The 14,280-nt window shown below is 51.5% G+C and overlaps 1 protein-coding gene across 2 annotated transcripts in view; it reads left to right on the top strand.

Moving 5' to 3' along the window:
* The window catches only part of JAKMIP1 (janus kinase and microtubule interacting protein 1), a 128,179-nt gene that overhangs the window by 94,696 nt on the left and 19,203 nt on the right, over window positions 1-14,280 (top strand). Inside the window, exons 12-17 of one of the 2 annotated variants that reach the window (XM_060011810.1) lie at window positions 1,143-1,226; window positions 4,288-4,350; window positions 6,244-6,342; window positions 8,920-9,021; window positions 9,765-9,818; window positions 10,349-10,414. In XM_060011810.1, coding sequence (XP_059867793.1) covers window positions 1,143-1,226; window positions 4,288-4,350; window positions 6,244-6,342; window positions 8,920-9,021; window positions 9,765-9,818; window positions 10,349-10,414 — 468 coding nt within the window. Of the gene's footprint in view, window positions 1-1,142; window positions 1,227-4,287; window positions 4,351-6,243; window positions 6,728-8,919; window positions 9,022-9,764; window positions 9,819-10,348; window positions 10,415-14,280 lie in introns of those variants that run through there. The other variant, XM_060011811.1, reaches the window with a different exon arrangement.

Genomic DNA, 14,280 nt, shown 5'->3' with positions numbered 1-14,280 from the left:
GACAAGAACGGTTTCAGAATTTAAGACTCAGTGATGAAATCAGGCTCACTGTTAAACAGACTCCCCTCTCTCCTGGCTGAGGAGCCCTCAAGCCTGTCCGTAAGGAGCCCAGGCAGAGACGGTCGGGGTGTCCCAGCCCACACGGCGCTCTGCTGGACACGCAGGTCTGGGCCACGCCAGCCCTCGTGCTGGGCTGAGCTCTGCCTTGTAGTAATATCCACTCACTGGCCATCACCCCACCTTCAGGAGTCACACAGACCAGGGTCTGCTGGCCCTTCCTTCTGAAGGCGAGGGGGACTCCCAGGGAGCACACCCGCTGGGGCCAACATTTCACCCCAGCGCGTCCCCGTTTCATTCCCACAACAGCCCCGTGAGATGGGAGGTGGCGAGTGAGGCTGGGGGAAGGAAGCTTCTAGTGCTACAGTAGCGTTCCACCTGTAACCGATAGATTGGAGGAGGTATACTGCTGGAAGTGGTTTGGGCTGAATCGTGGTTTTCATTAAAAATTTCATCTACTTGCAGCATTTAAAAGTCAGGAGATTTCACATCGAAATCCCAATTCCTGGCTTCTCTCGAGGGCTCAGAACACCTGGCAGAACGGGGCTTCCCGTTCCACATAGTCCCATTTGGCCGCAACCACTGGGTGGCACTCCCCCTGAGATGGGATGTGTGCCTCTGGTTTGCCACAGTCCCCACCCCTCCCTATTACCCCACACCCAGTTGGCTTCCTTCTTTATAGTAGCTGCCTGGTCCTTGGGGTATTTTGGAATTCAGCCCTTGTTCTAGGTGGCAAAGGCCCACGAGACGGGCTAAGCGATCATGAAAGTGTTGCTGGCATTCGTGATGCAGCCGCTGCACTTGGTCAGCTGGGCTGGGACCTGACGTGAGTGAAGAATCTGGCCCCTTCTCCAGTCTGCAGACTTATTTCTAAACTGAGGCGGTAGCACTGACAGCCTCTCAAGACCTTGCAGTTCTTACACACGTCACACCTGTAGGTGACAGAGGAACCAAGCAGGCCAGTTTGCACGTGTGCTCCTAAAAAAGGACCCGTTTCTTAGGACTGGATCCTGCAGCCTGGTCCTTTCCACTCTCCTGTCACCATCCAGGGTGACATGCTCACTTCCTGGTCTTTTTCATTTCAGACTCGGGAACAGCTCCAAGCTGATCTGCTGAGGTGTCAGGCCAAAATCGAAGATCTGGAGAAGTTACTGGTTGAGAAGGGACAGGTGAGCAGAAACGGTCGTGTGTTCTGTGGCTGTTTACATTTCTGTTCCCTCGGTGGTGGCCCTGGGGCCTTGGTGCCAAGGGGACTATTCTGTGGATCTGCATCGTTCACTGCGGAGACAAGAGAAAAAAACACTAGCCGAGACCAGGCGAGAATATCCCAGCTCACGTGCCTCTTTACCGAGCTTTTAAAAATCAGACACGTTATGAGATCCTGACTTGGCTTTTTCTTTGTTTGTTTGTCAAATGCACAAGAATAGGAGACAATTCCAAAAGTAAAGTGGTCACCAAAATCTTTTCTGACTTGAATCTGGAAGAAAAGCTGGCATTGCCTATGAGGATTCAGTTGTGGAAAAGAACTGGTACCTGCAGCTAGCTCTGAGTGATGGCAGGCAGAGGCGGCCTCGGGATTCCATGCGGTGACTGCCACATAAAGACCTGGGCCCCGAGCTTCTCAGATTAAAGTCACCTCCGTTTGCGCTTTCTCTGAATTTGGTTAGGCATGAGTTCTCTGAATTTGAATTCATTGCATATGTTGACAGCAGGACACAGTCGAGAGGCAAAACCTGGGCCCAGACCCATCCCCTGGGGTGGGGGGACCCTGAGGGGCTCTGGGTGGAGGTCCAGCCTCTCAGAGGTTAGCATCTAAAAGCAACATGAACCCAGGGGTCAGTACGGGTGGGCCATGCTCTCCACGTCAGAACTCTCTGTGGAAGGAGATAACCGGGACTTCTCAGTGGCTTACCACAAGGTTTCTGTCCTTGTGGTAAGGACACGCTGCATGTCCTCCTGTAGGCAGAGGGTCTCCGCTCCATGTGGTCACTCAGGGATCCAGCACTGGAGGCAGCGCCATCTTGTACTGGCCTATCCCTAGCACATCCTCCTCGACAGAGGCCAGGAGAGGCTGTTCAGTGCCTCAGCCTAAACAGGCACACTTCCTGCCTCTTGTGAGGGTGCCAGGGAGTGTGTGGGCAGGTGGAGTGTGTGGTGGCACCACTGCCTCAACCCCAGGGCAGGAGGTAACATGAGGAGGTCTGGCATGGGCTACTAGAGGCCCTACGGTGGGACACAGGGAGTGGGGAGGTGGGTGTAAGGGAAGGGGTTGTAAGAGGCTCCAGGAGGGTTAACGGGGGCTCAGGAAGAGCTACGGAGCAAATGGCTTAGAACTAAGTCTGGTGTCCAGTCAGTGGGATGAGGGCTCAGGTTGTGACTGACATTCAAATGGAGGCAGCTGGCTAGTAACCGGAACTCAAGCCTGCACAGAGCAGTTCACTGTGGCAGCATTTATGCAGGACTGACTGGGCACAGGGTAGCAGCCAGCCCTTGGGAGCTGGTCACGTAACCATGGTCCAGAATCCTCTGCGGAGGCAGGAGTGCAGTGCAGGGCACACGCTGCAGCAAACCCACCACATTCCAGCCCCACCACTGACCTGTTGCACAGCCTTGGGCAAGTTACGTGGTCTCTTGTGCCTCAGGTTCCTCATCTTTAAAATGGGGCTAATAATAGTACTTAACACATAGGGGAAGGGGAGACTCAGCAGCAGCTGGGCGGAGTCCAGGTGAGAGATCAAGCTGTTTTCAGACTCCTGTCCTAACCGGCTGTTGACCTCAGCTTCCCTCTTCCAGGCTGAGCTCACAGATTGTTACTTACCCGACCACAGTCTACGAATAAGTTAACCTCCTACCTGAGGGTGCTAGGCCCTGTTTGTGGGCCCGCTCTGCCCTCAGTTCCTACTAAATGAAGAGGCCAGTTTGGGACAGAGCACATGGCCATTCATTTGGTGAGCACTTACCAGAGCCCTTGCCCTGCGCCAGGCTCTGGGCTTGGTGTGTGGGATAATGTATCAGTTAGCTATCGCCGCCTAACAAATCACCCCCAAACTTAGTTGTTTACAATAACAAAAATTTTATTTGGCTACAGTTTTATGGGTCAGCAGTTTGGGTTGGGCTCAGCTGGTGGTTCTGCTGCTAGTCTCACCTGGGGTCATTCTAGAGGCTTCATTGTTGGTAGATCGATTGGGGATAGATGGCCCCAGTGGTCTCTCTGTCCTGTCTTTGCATTGGTGCCAGCTGTTGGCCAGATTCTTATGGTCTCTCATCCTTAAGGAAGCTACCCTGGCTCCTTTACCTGGTGGTCTGGGGGCAGGAAGAAAAGGCAGGCCCCAAAGCACAAGTACATGCCACGCCTCTGCCTGTGTCACATTCACTAATATCCCAGTCACCAAAGCACGCTGCAGGCACGCCCAGCCTCGAGGTTGCAGGAAGAGATGCATCTCTCCATGGAAGGAGCTGCAGAGTCACGTTGCAAAGGGGCACAGAGATGGAAGGGACGTTGCCAACAACCTCCCACAGGAAAAAAGATGAATGGAACTGGCTCTGTCCTCACAGGGACTCAGCCTCGTGGGACCTACACGTGTGTCAACCCAGGGATGGCGCAGGGTGATAATGTTGGGTAGAAGGAAGGGAGGAAGAAAGTTCCCTCGTGTACTCCTTCATCCATCCCCTGGCGTTTATTGAGCACCAGCTGTGTGCCAAGCACCATGCTAGGCACTCAGGATGCTGGTGTAAAGGCAGACTTAGCGCCTCGTGCTCCTGGAACGTTCCTGGACAAGACTTGTCCAGGCAAAGAGACTTGGTTAGGGCGTCACGGGCAGAGGGTCTAGGATGAGCAGAAATGTGTTACTGTAATGACTCCAGGTGTGTTGAGTGTGGGCAGACCCTTGAGGTGCGGCCTGGGCGCTGGGCTGCGGGCCGCAGAGAACAAGCCAGGGGAGGGTCTGTTGGGGCCAGCTCAGTCGCCGTACAGGTGCTTTTCTGTCAGTGATACAGATGCGCTCCCTGTGCTTTAAGGAACATGAGAGGTGGAGGAGGGATGCGCCACAGACCCGCTGGTTCTCTTTTTCAGGTTTTGAGGGATGATGCGATCGTTCTAACTGCTGTCCTTTTCTCTGACGTTTTCATAGAAAGTTTCATACGAAGTGACCTTTCCCACTGCCCCTTTATTTGTTATTTAGCTGTCTGTTTGCTTCAATGAGTGTGAACATATTTAGTACTTTTCCTTAGGATTCCAAATGGGTGGAAGAGAAGCAGCTGCTCATCAGGACAAACCAAGACCTGCTGGAAAAGGTATGTGCCGCAGACACCCTGACGCCTCCGCAGGGGGTCACCCTGACGCCTCCGCAGGGGGTCGTGGTATGCGCCGCAGACACCCTGACGCCTCCGCAGGGGGTCACGGAGCCCCATGGGCTTCAGAGGCCTGCTCTGGCCGCAGGGGTCGGACCCGCGCCCCTCCCGGGGGCCCCCGGCCTCGGGTCCTGGTTCTGTCCTCTGGGGCGGGGTCCACAGAACTGGGTTAGAGCATGCTGCAGGCATGACTGGGGCTGCCCATTCTTCTGATGCTGGGCTTCCAGGCCACCTCTGCCATTGCCCTGGGTTCCAGACCTCCTCCCCCGCCTGCTCCCCGTGCATGGGCCTGAGGCACTGGTTGGCAAGCAGGCCCTCGGCGGTCATAGTCCAATTCATGGACCGGAGGCCGTGGCGCTGGCAGAGCTGAGCCTGGCCTTCCCTCTCTGGTCATGGAACTTTCTGGTCAAGGAACTTGACAGAGCTCTCTCAAGGAGTCAGCTTGGCGAGTAGGTCTATAGCTTCGGGACAAGACTTTAGCTTTATTTTTTTCTTATTTGTGAACAATTAGTGCTTTTTTTTTTTAAGTAAATTTACTGAGTCATGCAACCATCCCCACAATGCCATTTTTATCTTTTAAAAAATTTTTTGGCTGTGCTGCACGGCATGCAGGATCTTAGTTCCCCAACCAGGGATCAAACCCGTGCCCCCTGTAGTGGAAGTGTGGAGTCTTAACCACTGGACCGCCAGGGAAGTCCCGCCACCATGCAATTTTTAGAACTTTTTCAGCCTCCCGTAAAGATCCCTTGTGCTCATTTGTAGTCACTCCCCATCTCTCACCCTGCAGTCCCTGGCAACCTACTTTCTGTCCCGATAGATTTGCTTGTTCTGCACCTCCCGTACTAGTGGAATTGGACCTGGGTTAGGCCGTAGCTTCTAAGCATCCTAGAATGCCCCAACTGTATGAGCCCAGCCTTGCCCCCTTGGGTGGGGGGCCGCGGCCCTGTCCCAGCTCTGCACTGGCCCGCTGTGTGGCCATCCATTGTCCCATGTCTCTCAACAGCATCTGGGGCATTGGGACAGGACTGGTCATTGTCCTGCGAGGCAGCCCCGTGCGTAGGGAGAGATTTTGTATCCTTGGTCCTGCTCGCTATATTGGGAGACACGGAAGGCTCTCACAGTGTTTCCAAATGTCTCCCGGGGGTGGGGCGGTACCACCCCAGTAGAGACAGGAGGGAGTAAAGGTGACCGTGACCCACCGGGGCCCTCGTTTCCATGCATTGTCTTAGTCTCACCGCAGGCAGCCTAGTGGGGGGGGCTGCTGTTTGCCTCTAAGGTACCGACAGCTACGTAGCTGGCCCAGGGTCTCCCAGGGGGGTTGGGACCCAGGCCATCCCCCTCCCAGACTGTGCTTTGGGGAGATCTGCTACCATTCGGGCTCCCCATAGGAGCACTCTGGGGAGTACAGGGTGCCTTCCTGCCGGACTCTGGGTGGGCTGACTGGGGGGCCAGGTCGGAAGGAACTCAGACAAGCTCGGGGATCACTGTTGCTTCCCCCACGACTGACCTTGGGGACGGGACTTAATCGCTTCATGCCTCAGTTTCCCCACCATTCGTGTATTCAGCAAACATCTGGCCCCCGTGCTGGGCCAGGCTCGGGGCCGCAGGGGCGCAGCAGGCGCGGCCTCCGTCTGTGCCATCCCCAGCTCCCGGAGCAGAAAAGGCCTTCTTCACCCACTCGCTGAAAGCCTCCCCTTCCCACCCGCCCCCTGATGACAGCCCCTGTGTCCTCAGGCCAACACCGAGGGGGTCTGTGATCGAGGGACACATTCTCATGGCCCCTGGTGAGAGACAGTGGTTCTCCCACCCGTTAACCCACAGGTATTTCTGCTCCAGATTTACAGGCTGGAAATGGAAGAGAACCAGCTGAAGAACGAAATGCAAGACGCGAAGGATCAGAATGAGCTGTTAGAGTTCAGAGTGCTAGAGCTCGAAGTAAGAGACTCTATCTGTTGTAAACTCTCAAACGGAGCAGACATTCTCTTTGAGCCCAAACTGAAATTCATGTAAAGTCCCAGATGTTTTCAAGCATGTGTAAGGGGACGTGTGACACTTGCTTTCTTTTCTTTTTTTTTTTAAATCTGTATGTTCAGAATAATTTCACTGCCTTAATATGTTCTGGAGAGAATGCTCACCGAAGTCTTTGGACATGTACCAGAGCTAATATATTTATTGCCTACGGCTTGTTTTTGCACTTAATAAAATAATTTGTTTTTGCAATATTTTGCCTTTTTTATTTGTGTTTCATTTCCATAACTACTTCCTTCTTGCATGCATAGTCACCTGGTATGCATTCTGCAAACCCGGACAGAAGCACTGTTGCAATTAATAACACACCTTTTTAAGTGACCTTGCATGCATGAATCTCACCTTTTGAGAGAGCGGGGTCTGACCTGGCCCGCAGCTGACTCTATAATGTGTTTACTGCTAGTTTGGCCCATTTTCTATTTGCCAAGGTAAACACAAGGTAAGTAAACAGGGTAAAAGAAAGTATTTGCATAGGCGGTTGAGAAAGCTCGTAACGTTCCAACTCCTTGATGCGGTGAATACAGACATGGCAAGCAGTGTTGGACTAACACAATTGTTGTTTGTAACTCAAACGGCAACTCAGAATGACTCTTTAGCGTGAAGGGAGATTGGATGTTGTTCACAGGTAGAAATCTTGTCCCAAATCTTCAGTGACTTCCCACATACACGGAGTTGGACCCAGTGTGAGGGGTATTGATGGGACTATTGCTTCCTACTGGAACTTTGCCTCGGGTGTGTTACTGTATTGCCTTGCTACCACTTCATACTCCTTTTTTGTTTGTTTCCATTTAAAAATCATCAACCTGTGAGACATCACCTGAGTTTGTGACTGGTTTTCTCTAAGCATCTGTGGTGACACGGCTCTGCTGTCCCTCCGCTGAAGCCTTTGCATGTCCAGAACCCTCAGTAAAAGCGAGCTCCTTGGCAATGTTGGTGTTTCTCTGATTTTGTTTTCTCCTCCCGGCCTCAGTTAAAATTCTGCTTGCACTGGAACTTCCCATCTTGTTCTTTGTTGTGCTGACATGGACCGTGGCCTGAATATCTCAGAACCAAGTGTTGCCGTGCAACTCAGCTCTTGCTTGAACCTGAACTGAGTCCTTCCTTCATTCATGCAGCAGGAGTAGAAGTTAGGAAAGGTCATGGTTAATACTACTGCCACTGTTAGAAAACCTTTCACGTCTCTTTGTGTCTTTCTCATGAGAATTCCATAAGCATCGGTCGCTTTACTAGAACTTTCTTTGAGTGTCTCCACCATCCTTTGGAGCCATTGGAAACCAGTCTTTTGCCTTTTGTTCATATAAAACATGAGCTTTCTTTTGTCACCTTTTCTGTGGAGACCCCATTTAAGTAAGCATTACAGGTAGGAAAGGCATCTGTAGCACAGAACCATTGTGAATTGTGGTGTTCTTGTCTAATAAGGTTTTCTATCTAAACCGATTCAAACCAGGTTAGGCAGATTGGGGCTTGGTGGAAATTAATTGAATTAATGGCCCCACCCTTCCTCTCTCCTTTAGAGCATCTGCTTAAGACCTGCCATCTGGTGCTCATCTTGGCTACATTTCTTAGTTGAATGGGTAAAGAAGCCCATTGGTTCTGTAGCTAGGTTCTGCAGGCATGGTCCAAGGCAAGCTTACTTACCATAATTTTGAGAAAATAAAAGCAGTTTGATTTCAAGGTATCATTTGGAAAAGGTCTTCTCTGCTGGCTGACCTGTCCATTGCTCAGGGTTTAAAGGCAGCTCTGTGTAGAAAACACATTTGAGACCAGAGTACTATTCTGCTGCTGTATTTTATTTCTGTAAGTAATTGGGCTTCTCCTGTCCTTTTTAAAAACTTGTCACTTTACACATGATTAATGTACTGCTTCTGGGAAAATGCTTGCTCTCCCTCCTGAGTAGTTGAGATTTGACTATTAATCTAAGGCAGAGGTAGAATGATCATTGCAGTGTTAGTGCGGTTCAAAAACAAATTGTGAACAAAGTCAGCAGATTATATTGAAAAAGATGTGAAGCCAGGGTCAGGGTCCTGGCCCTGCCACTCACTCATGTGGGACCTCGGGGGTCTCTGCCTCCCCAGCCTCCTTCTCTTTGTCCACAAAACGGAGGCAGTCATGGCTGCCTCATGGGGTTGTGTGAGGATGAAATGAGATAACGATGATTTCTGTTGAAATTTCACGCGCTTGTTCTTCCCGAGTATTTCATGATGATAGTGTGACTTCCTGAGCTTCCATCAGCAGGTTAACTCAGGACACTCTGCTAACCACTTCTTCCCAGCTGATTAGATTAAGAAGTAACCCCGTGTCCACAGGAGATCCACTGTGGTGCAGACAGGACACAGTCTCCATCAAGATTGTAGCCTGAATGCGTGCTTTCTAGTAACACCTTTGCCAACTGGAATTCGTTGGTTTTTGCTGAGTAACGTGGGAAAATGGCAAGTGGTAAATAATCCAATAAAGTTCTGTTTTTAAACCAAATCTTTTCCCCAGGAGAGAGAGCGGAGGTCGCCAGCATTTAACCTCCAAATCAGCACCTTCCCCGAGAACAACAGCAGCGCCCTCCAGCTGTTCTGTCACCAGGAAGGAGTTAAGGTAGCGTGCCTGGGGGGTGCCCCCGCTCTACTACGGCCACAGCCTGCTCAAACGCTAGGCTCAGCTGGAAAGGGGATCGTGTGCCGGTGCCAGGGGTAGAAATGATTTTAACAAGATACCCCCGTCCCTCCACTATATTTTGAAAGTCAGAGTTCATTATTCCAGTGGGTCACCAAAGGTTACTCTACCTGTACTCATGTTAAAAGAGCAGAGCCTTGGGATGCAGCCTTGAAGGTAACAGCTTGGCTACTTCCCAGCTCTGGCCTGTAACCTCTCTGACCCTCAGTCTCTTCATCTAGGAGAGCTGAGTGGCAACACCCACACCGTGAAGTGGGTGTGACAGTTAAATTAGATAGTGAACATGAAGGGCTCAGTGCAGTGCCCAGAGTGTGCTGAGTATTCTAGAGACAGTAGCTGTGGTCGTTCTAGCAGCTCAGTGTTTGCCGTGACCCTGGAGTCCCGCTAGGCCCGCGGGCACAGAGGGGTCCTTCTGACCCACAGGATTCCGTGAGCCTTTCTAGAAAGCGGTGTTTGTGCTGGCGTAAAACTCAGCCAATGCGCAGCAGTTACCAGTCCTCCCTCCCTCCCTGAAGGAACTGCTAAGAGTAACTCTGTGCCCGGCCTTAGGCTCTAAGAGACGAGAAAGGGAGAGGTGTCTTATCGAGGACTGAGGGCTGAGGCCCTAGATTGGTGTGCATGGTCTTTGTAGCTCACACAAAATGAACGTTGGACATCTTTTCCAGGATGTGAATATTTCTGAACTTATGAAGAAATTAGATATCCTTGGCGATAATGGGGTAACTATGAGCGATCGGTTTCCGGTTTCGTGTTCTTGTTTTGATTCGGGTGTACTCTGTGTGGCTTTTGTTTCGTTTCGTTTTAATTTCTTCCTAATTTAAGAGATCTACTAAGTACAATGTAAGGCTTTTGTATGGCCACATTCCTGCGTGGGTGGCTGGGTCCACATCCATCAGAAGTGGGGTTCTGAAGTTAGATCGTCCTGATAGCCCGTGAGTGATGAGGGGGGAGAAAGCCTAAAAATGAATGTCCAGGAAGAAAGTGGAATCAGTCGAGGTTTCTGAAATCAGAAAGTGAGACTTCTGCCTTCTCAAAAGATCAGCTTGAGCGAGGCCCTATTTCTAAAAGGCTCAGTGCCACTACATGAGACATTCCCACCCCGAGGGCCAGTCCTCAGATATGTCACATCTGGTCCCGTCAGTGAGTGGGGCTGACCCTGGGGAGGCCGCTGTCAGCGTTGTGTAGGGCTGACTGTCTGCACGTGATGTGAGATCAGTGTAAAATGCCCTTGCCCATTTTTGTGTTTTAGAATTTGAGAAATGAAGAACAGGTTGCAATAATCCAGGCTGGAACTGTGCTTGCCCTGTGTGAAAAGGTAGAGCCCAGCGGCATTTCTGTCCATACACCGTGTCTGAGCTTCCCGGCACCATACAAGAAACTGTACATTGGCGTCTCGCTTTGTTCTGGAAGCATGGTTCTGGTCTGTCTGTGTCTGCATGCGCACGTGCATGCCTTTTTGTTTTCTGATTAACGTCACTCATACTTACGGTAGAAAACTTAGAGACCGTGAAAGGAAATCAAAACCCCCTTCAAGGAAACCATCTGCGACAGTTGGGCTATTTCCTTCCAGTTTTTTCCCACGCCCTTTTAAAAAACTTGGTCAGGATCATACTTGAGTTTTTAATCCTGCTTCATAAGCTTCCACCATGAGAATGAACGGCCCTGCATCATTCCACCTATAGCCACACGCTCGGTGCTGATTCTTTCGCTGTTAAGATATTGAGGGCGTTTCTGCTCTTTTTTTCTATTTACCATCATGCAGCGATGAGCGTCTTTACCCATAAGTTTCTATCTACATATTAAAACACTTCTACAGGATAGAGTCTAGAAGTGGAATCACTGGGCTGATGGGTAAGAGAGTTTTTAAGAGCTTTCATGCTGTCAAACGTTTTCCAGAAAAGTGGTACCAATTCCCCTCTACCTGAGTGTTACCGCTGCCGGTTTCTTGTTCAACAAGGCATATATCACCACTAAGAACTCTGCTGATAGGATAGGCAGAAATTATATGATGTCATTATTTTAATTTTCATTTATTTGAGTGCTAGTGATAATGGATTTTTGTGTATTATCCATTTTCTTCTTTCTTGTGAATCATAATTACATTCCATTGCCCTTCTTTGTTACTTATTCATTCATACATTAATTCAATCATGCATTCATCTATTCACTTACTTAATACGTATTTGGTCATAACTATGGTTTTTCTTACTGACTTATCTATGTGCTTTACATACTAAATATAATAACTTACTGCCGTATTTATTAAAAATATATCCTGGTTTGCCTTTTCCATTAATTTAGGGTGTTTTAGGCATATCCAACTTGTTAATGTAGTCTGGTCTATAGATCTTTTTCTTTGAAAGCACATGAGTTAAACTTTAAAGTGCTACTTATATCTTGATGAAGTCTTCATGATCTTAATCAGGATTCCTTCCAGAATCTTTGGAAGGGCATTTAAAATATAGTTTTCTTCCCTGAGCACCTGTCCATCCTTCCCCGAGTACAGGGCACTAGACGTTGGTAACAGACTTATGGCAGACCCTTGCTGAGGTCACACAGGTGGTTAAGTGGCGATGCCCACATCACTGCTACTGTCACCTGGCTGAGTCTGTGTCCTCAGGTGGGTCGGGAGATGAGGATGACTCATACCTGGCTGGCTGGTGGCCCCTCAGATAAAGGTGATGGTAAGTGTGCGTTCAGTAAGCATCCCTCTCACCAGGAGAGCCAAAGGCTACAGCGTAGCCTCCAGGGGGTCACGCAGAGAGCCCAGCAGACACTTCCAGTTTATTCCTCGTTCACGCCAACGTTCACTGAGAACGAGCCTCCCAGCGCCCAGCGCCCAGCGCGCCCGGAGGACGTGGCGATGCCAGACCCAGGCCTCCTTCCTTATCCCCCAGAGGCCCCTCCTGGGCTGGCTCTTAGCCCCCCGCAACCCGCCAACTGCAGGGGCTGCTGCAGGCCAGCGCCTTCCTCCCTCTGAGCCGCGAGCCTTGCAGAGCTAGTGTCAGGACTCCAGGACACGGCACTTCTAAACAGGACCGAGCCTCGCTGCCGAGCACCTGGGGCAAGGCTGGGGACTGAGAGGTGTTTGAGCGATGGTTGTGGTCAGTGAGCAAAGAGCAGCGACTGCCAGGGACTCGGGGTGGGGCTGGGGCAGTGGTCCTGGGGAGGGGGCTCTCCCTCTCTCCTGCCCCCAGAGACTCCTGGAGGGGGGCAGACTGTCGGGAATCCCCAGCCCTCTGCCAGTTACCGAGTTCTCCCGCCCCGGGCCCTTCCCGACACTCTCCTCCCCACACCAGGTTCCAGACCCACGGCCTTGGCCCCAGCTCAGGCTTTCAGGGCTCCTCTTCTTCTCCACAACTGTGCAAGGTTAGCAGCACGGGTCCCTGGACACAGAGGACACGGGGCCTGCCTGGCATGCGGCTGCTGTCTGCTTTCACCCTGTCGCCCACCCCGTGCCCACCTGTACCAGCCCCTGCCGGCTGCTGCCTGTCTGCCAATGACCACAGAGCCCTGCCAAGCTGGCTGGCTGGCGCTACGCTCTGCTGCCCTGGCCTGCCAGCTCCTCCCGAAATCCCACAAGGGTGGTGGCAGGAGAGGCGGTGCCCGGCGCTGGCCTTTAGAGGCCCGACTCTGGACCAGGTGAGAGGGGCCCAGTTCCCCATTTGGGACAGTCTGTGGGGACTGGACTTAGACTGGTGTTGCCTCATATCCTCAGGGACACTAGCTCTGCCGCATGTCTGTGATTGAAGGCCCAGTGTTCGGGAGGTGCTGTGTCTCCCCCGTGGAGAGAACTCAGTGCTGAGTGCACCCCCGGAAGAAAAGTCGGTCAACGGGACTCCCCTGGGAGCACCTACAGGACAGCCAGGGTGTCCGACTGTCCGGTTTCCCCAGGATGCATGGGACTTTCAGTGCCGAAACGGGGACAGTTCCAGGCAAACGGGGGCGAGTTGGTCACCCTGGGGCTGATGGGTGCGAAGAAAATCTCGCAGTGGGGCTCAGAGGCCCCTGCGACGTCCTCAGTCAACCCCCCTCAACCAAGTTATACCTCATTTAAAAAATTGCGATTCAGTACTGGTATCTGACTGGCGGTACTGAGGTCCACTTCCATTTTCTACTTAGGAGCACAAGGCTCCTTTCAAGACTCCTTTGAGTCACGAAGTGCGACTCAAACTAGTTCGCATGTCCCTTGGCATTCTTGCTGCAAATGGCATCTTGCCCTGGGCGCTTGCCCTCCTCCCATCACCACCTGGGGAAGCCCTGCTCTGTCTGGAAGGTTCAGAGAAACACATGCCGGCCCATCTCAGCGCCCTCCAGACCCGCCTCTGTTTAGCGGAGTCCAAGATTGGGGACGTCGCCTTGCTGCCTCAACCCAAACACACAGCACACATGCTGAGCAGAGAACATGGGGCGTCAGGGGGACTTACAAGTGATCACAAGTCATGCCTCTGCTCCCTCGAGTTCAAGATCAATCAGAAAGATGGAAGTTTTCAAAAATCCACGCTCTTACTGGTAACAACAGACGAGAAGAGGCAGCTTAGGCCACAGGCAAGCTTTCTAATAGTTGGCCCAGCGTCAAGGCCTTAGGACCCTTCTCTGAAGGGAGGGTTGAGGGTTAGAGGGGGGAGGTTCCCCATTCCCCAGCTCTGAGATCAGGGTCCTGCACCTGTGGGCAAAGTGCCGGTTGGGGCGGAGGTGCACCAGCCACACCTCCCACGAGAGTCCTCTTCCCGTGCCCTGTGGGCTGACTCACTTCTCCCTGAGGGTTTGGGGGCAGGCAGGCACCCTGTCTCCACTCCCCAGGTTCTCACCCCAGAGCGAGGCCCCATAGACATCTGGCCGGACTCCGATAAGAAATCCATGCCCTCACACGCCCAGGAGGCCCAGGGCCAGCATTTTCTGTTCTCACTTTACTCTCCCAGTGGCTGAAGAGGACCTGTCAAGTTTTTTCTTTATGTGCATAATATGCCTGTCAAATCTTTGTTTTTTAACAATGAGAAAAAACTGGACATTTTGTTCTACAAAACCTAAGAGCAGCTTGTAGTGATTCAAAACTGGAATTTTTTTTCCATTTTATTTTATTCATTTTATGACTGCTTGCATTAGGATAGTAAAAAACGAAATATTTTTCATTCCTTGTCAAAAATATGCTTACCTGTTTCTAAGACATTGCACACCGGC

The sequence above is a fragment of the Delphinus delphis genome, chromosome 5 (assembly GCF_949987515.2).
Source record: "Delphinus delphis chromosome 5, mDelDel1.2, whole genome shotgun sequence".
NCBI lineage: Eukaryota > Metazoa > Chordata > Mammalia > Artiodactyla > Delphinidae > Delphinus > Delphinus delphis.
The sequence above is the reverse complement of the archived record's forward strand: the minus strand, read 5'-3'. Positions and strand labels throughout refer to the sequence as shown.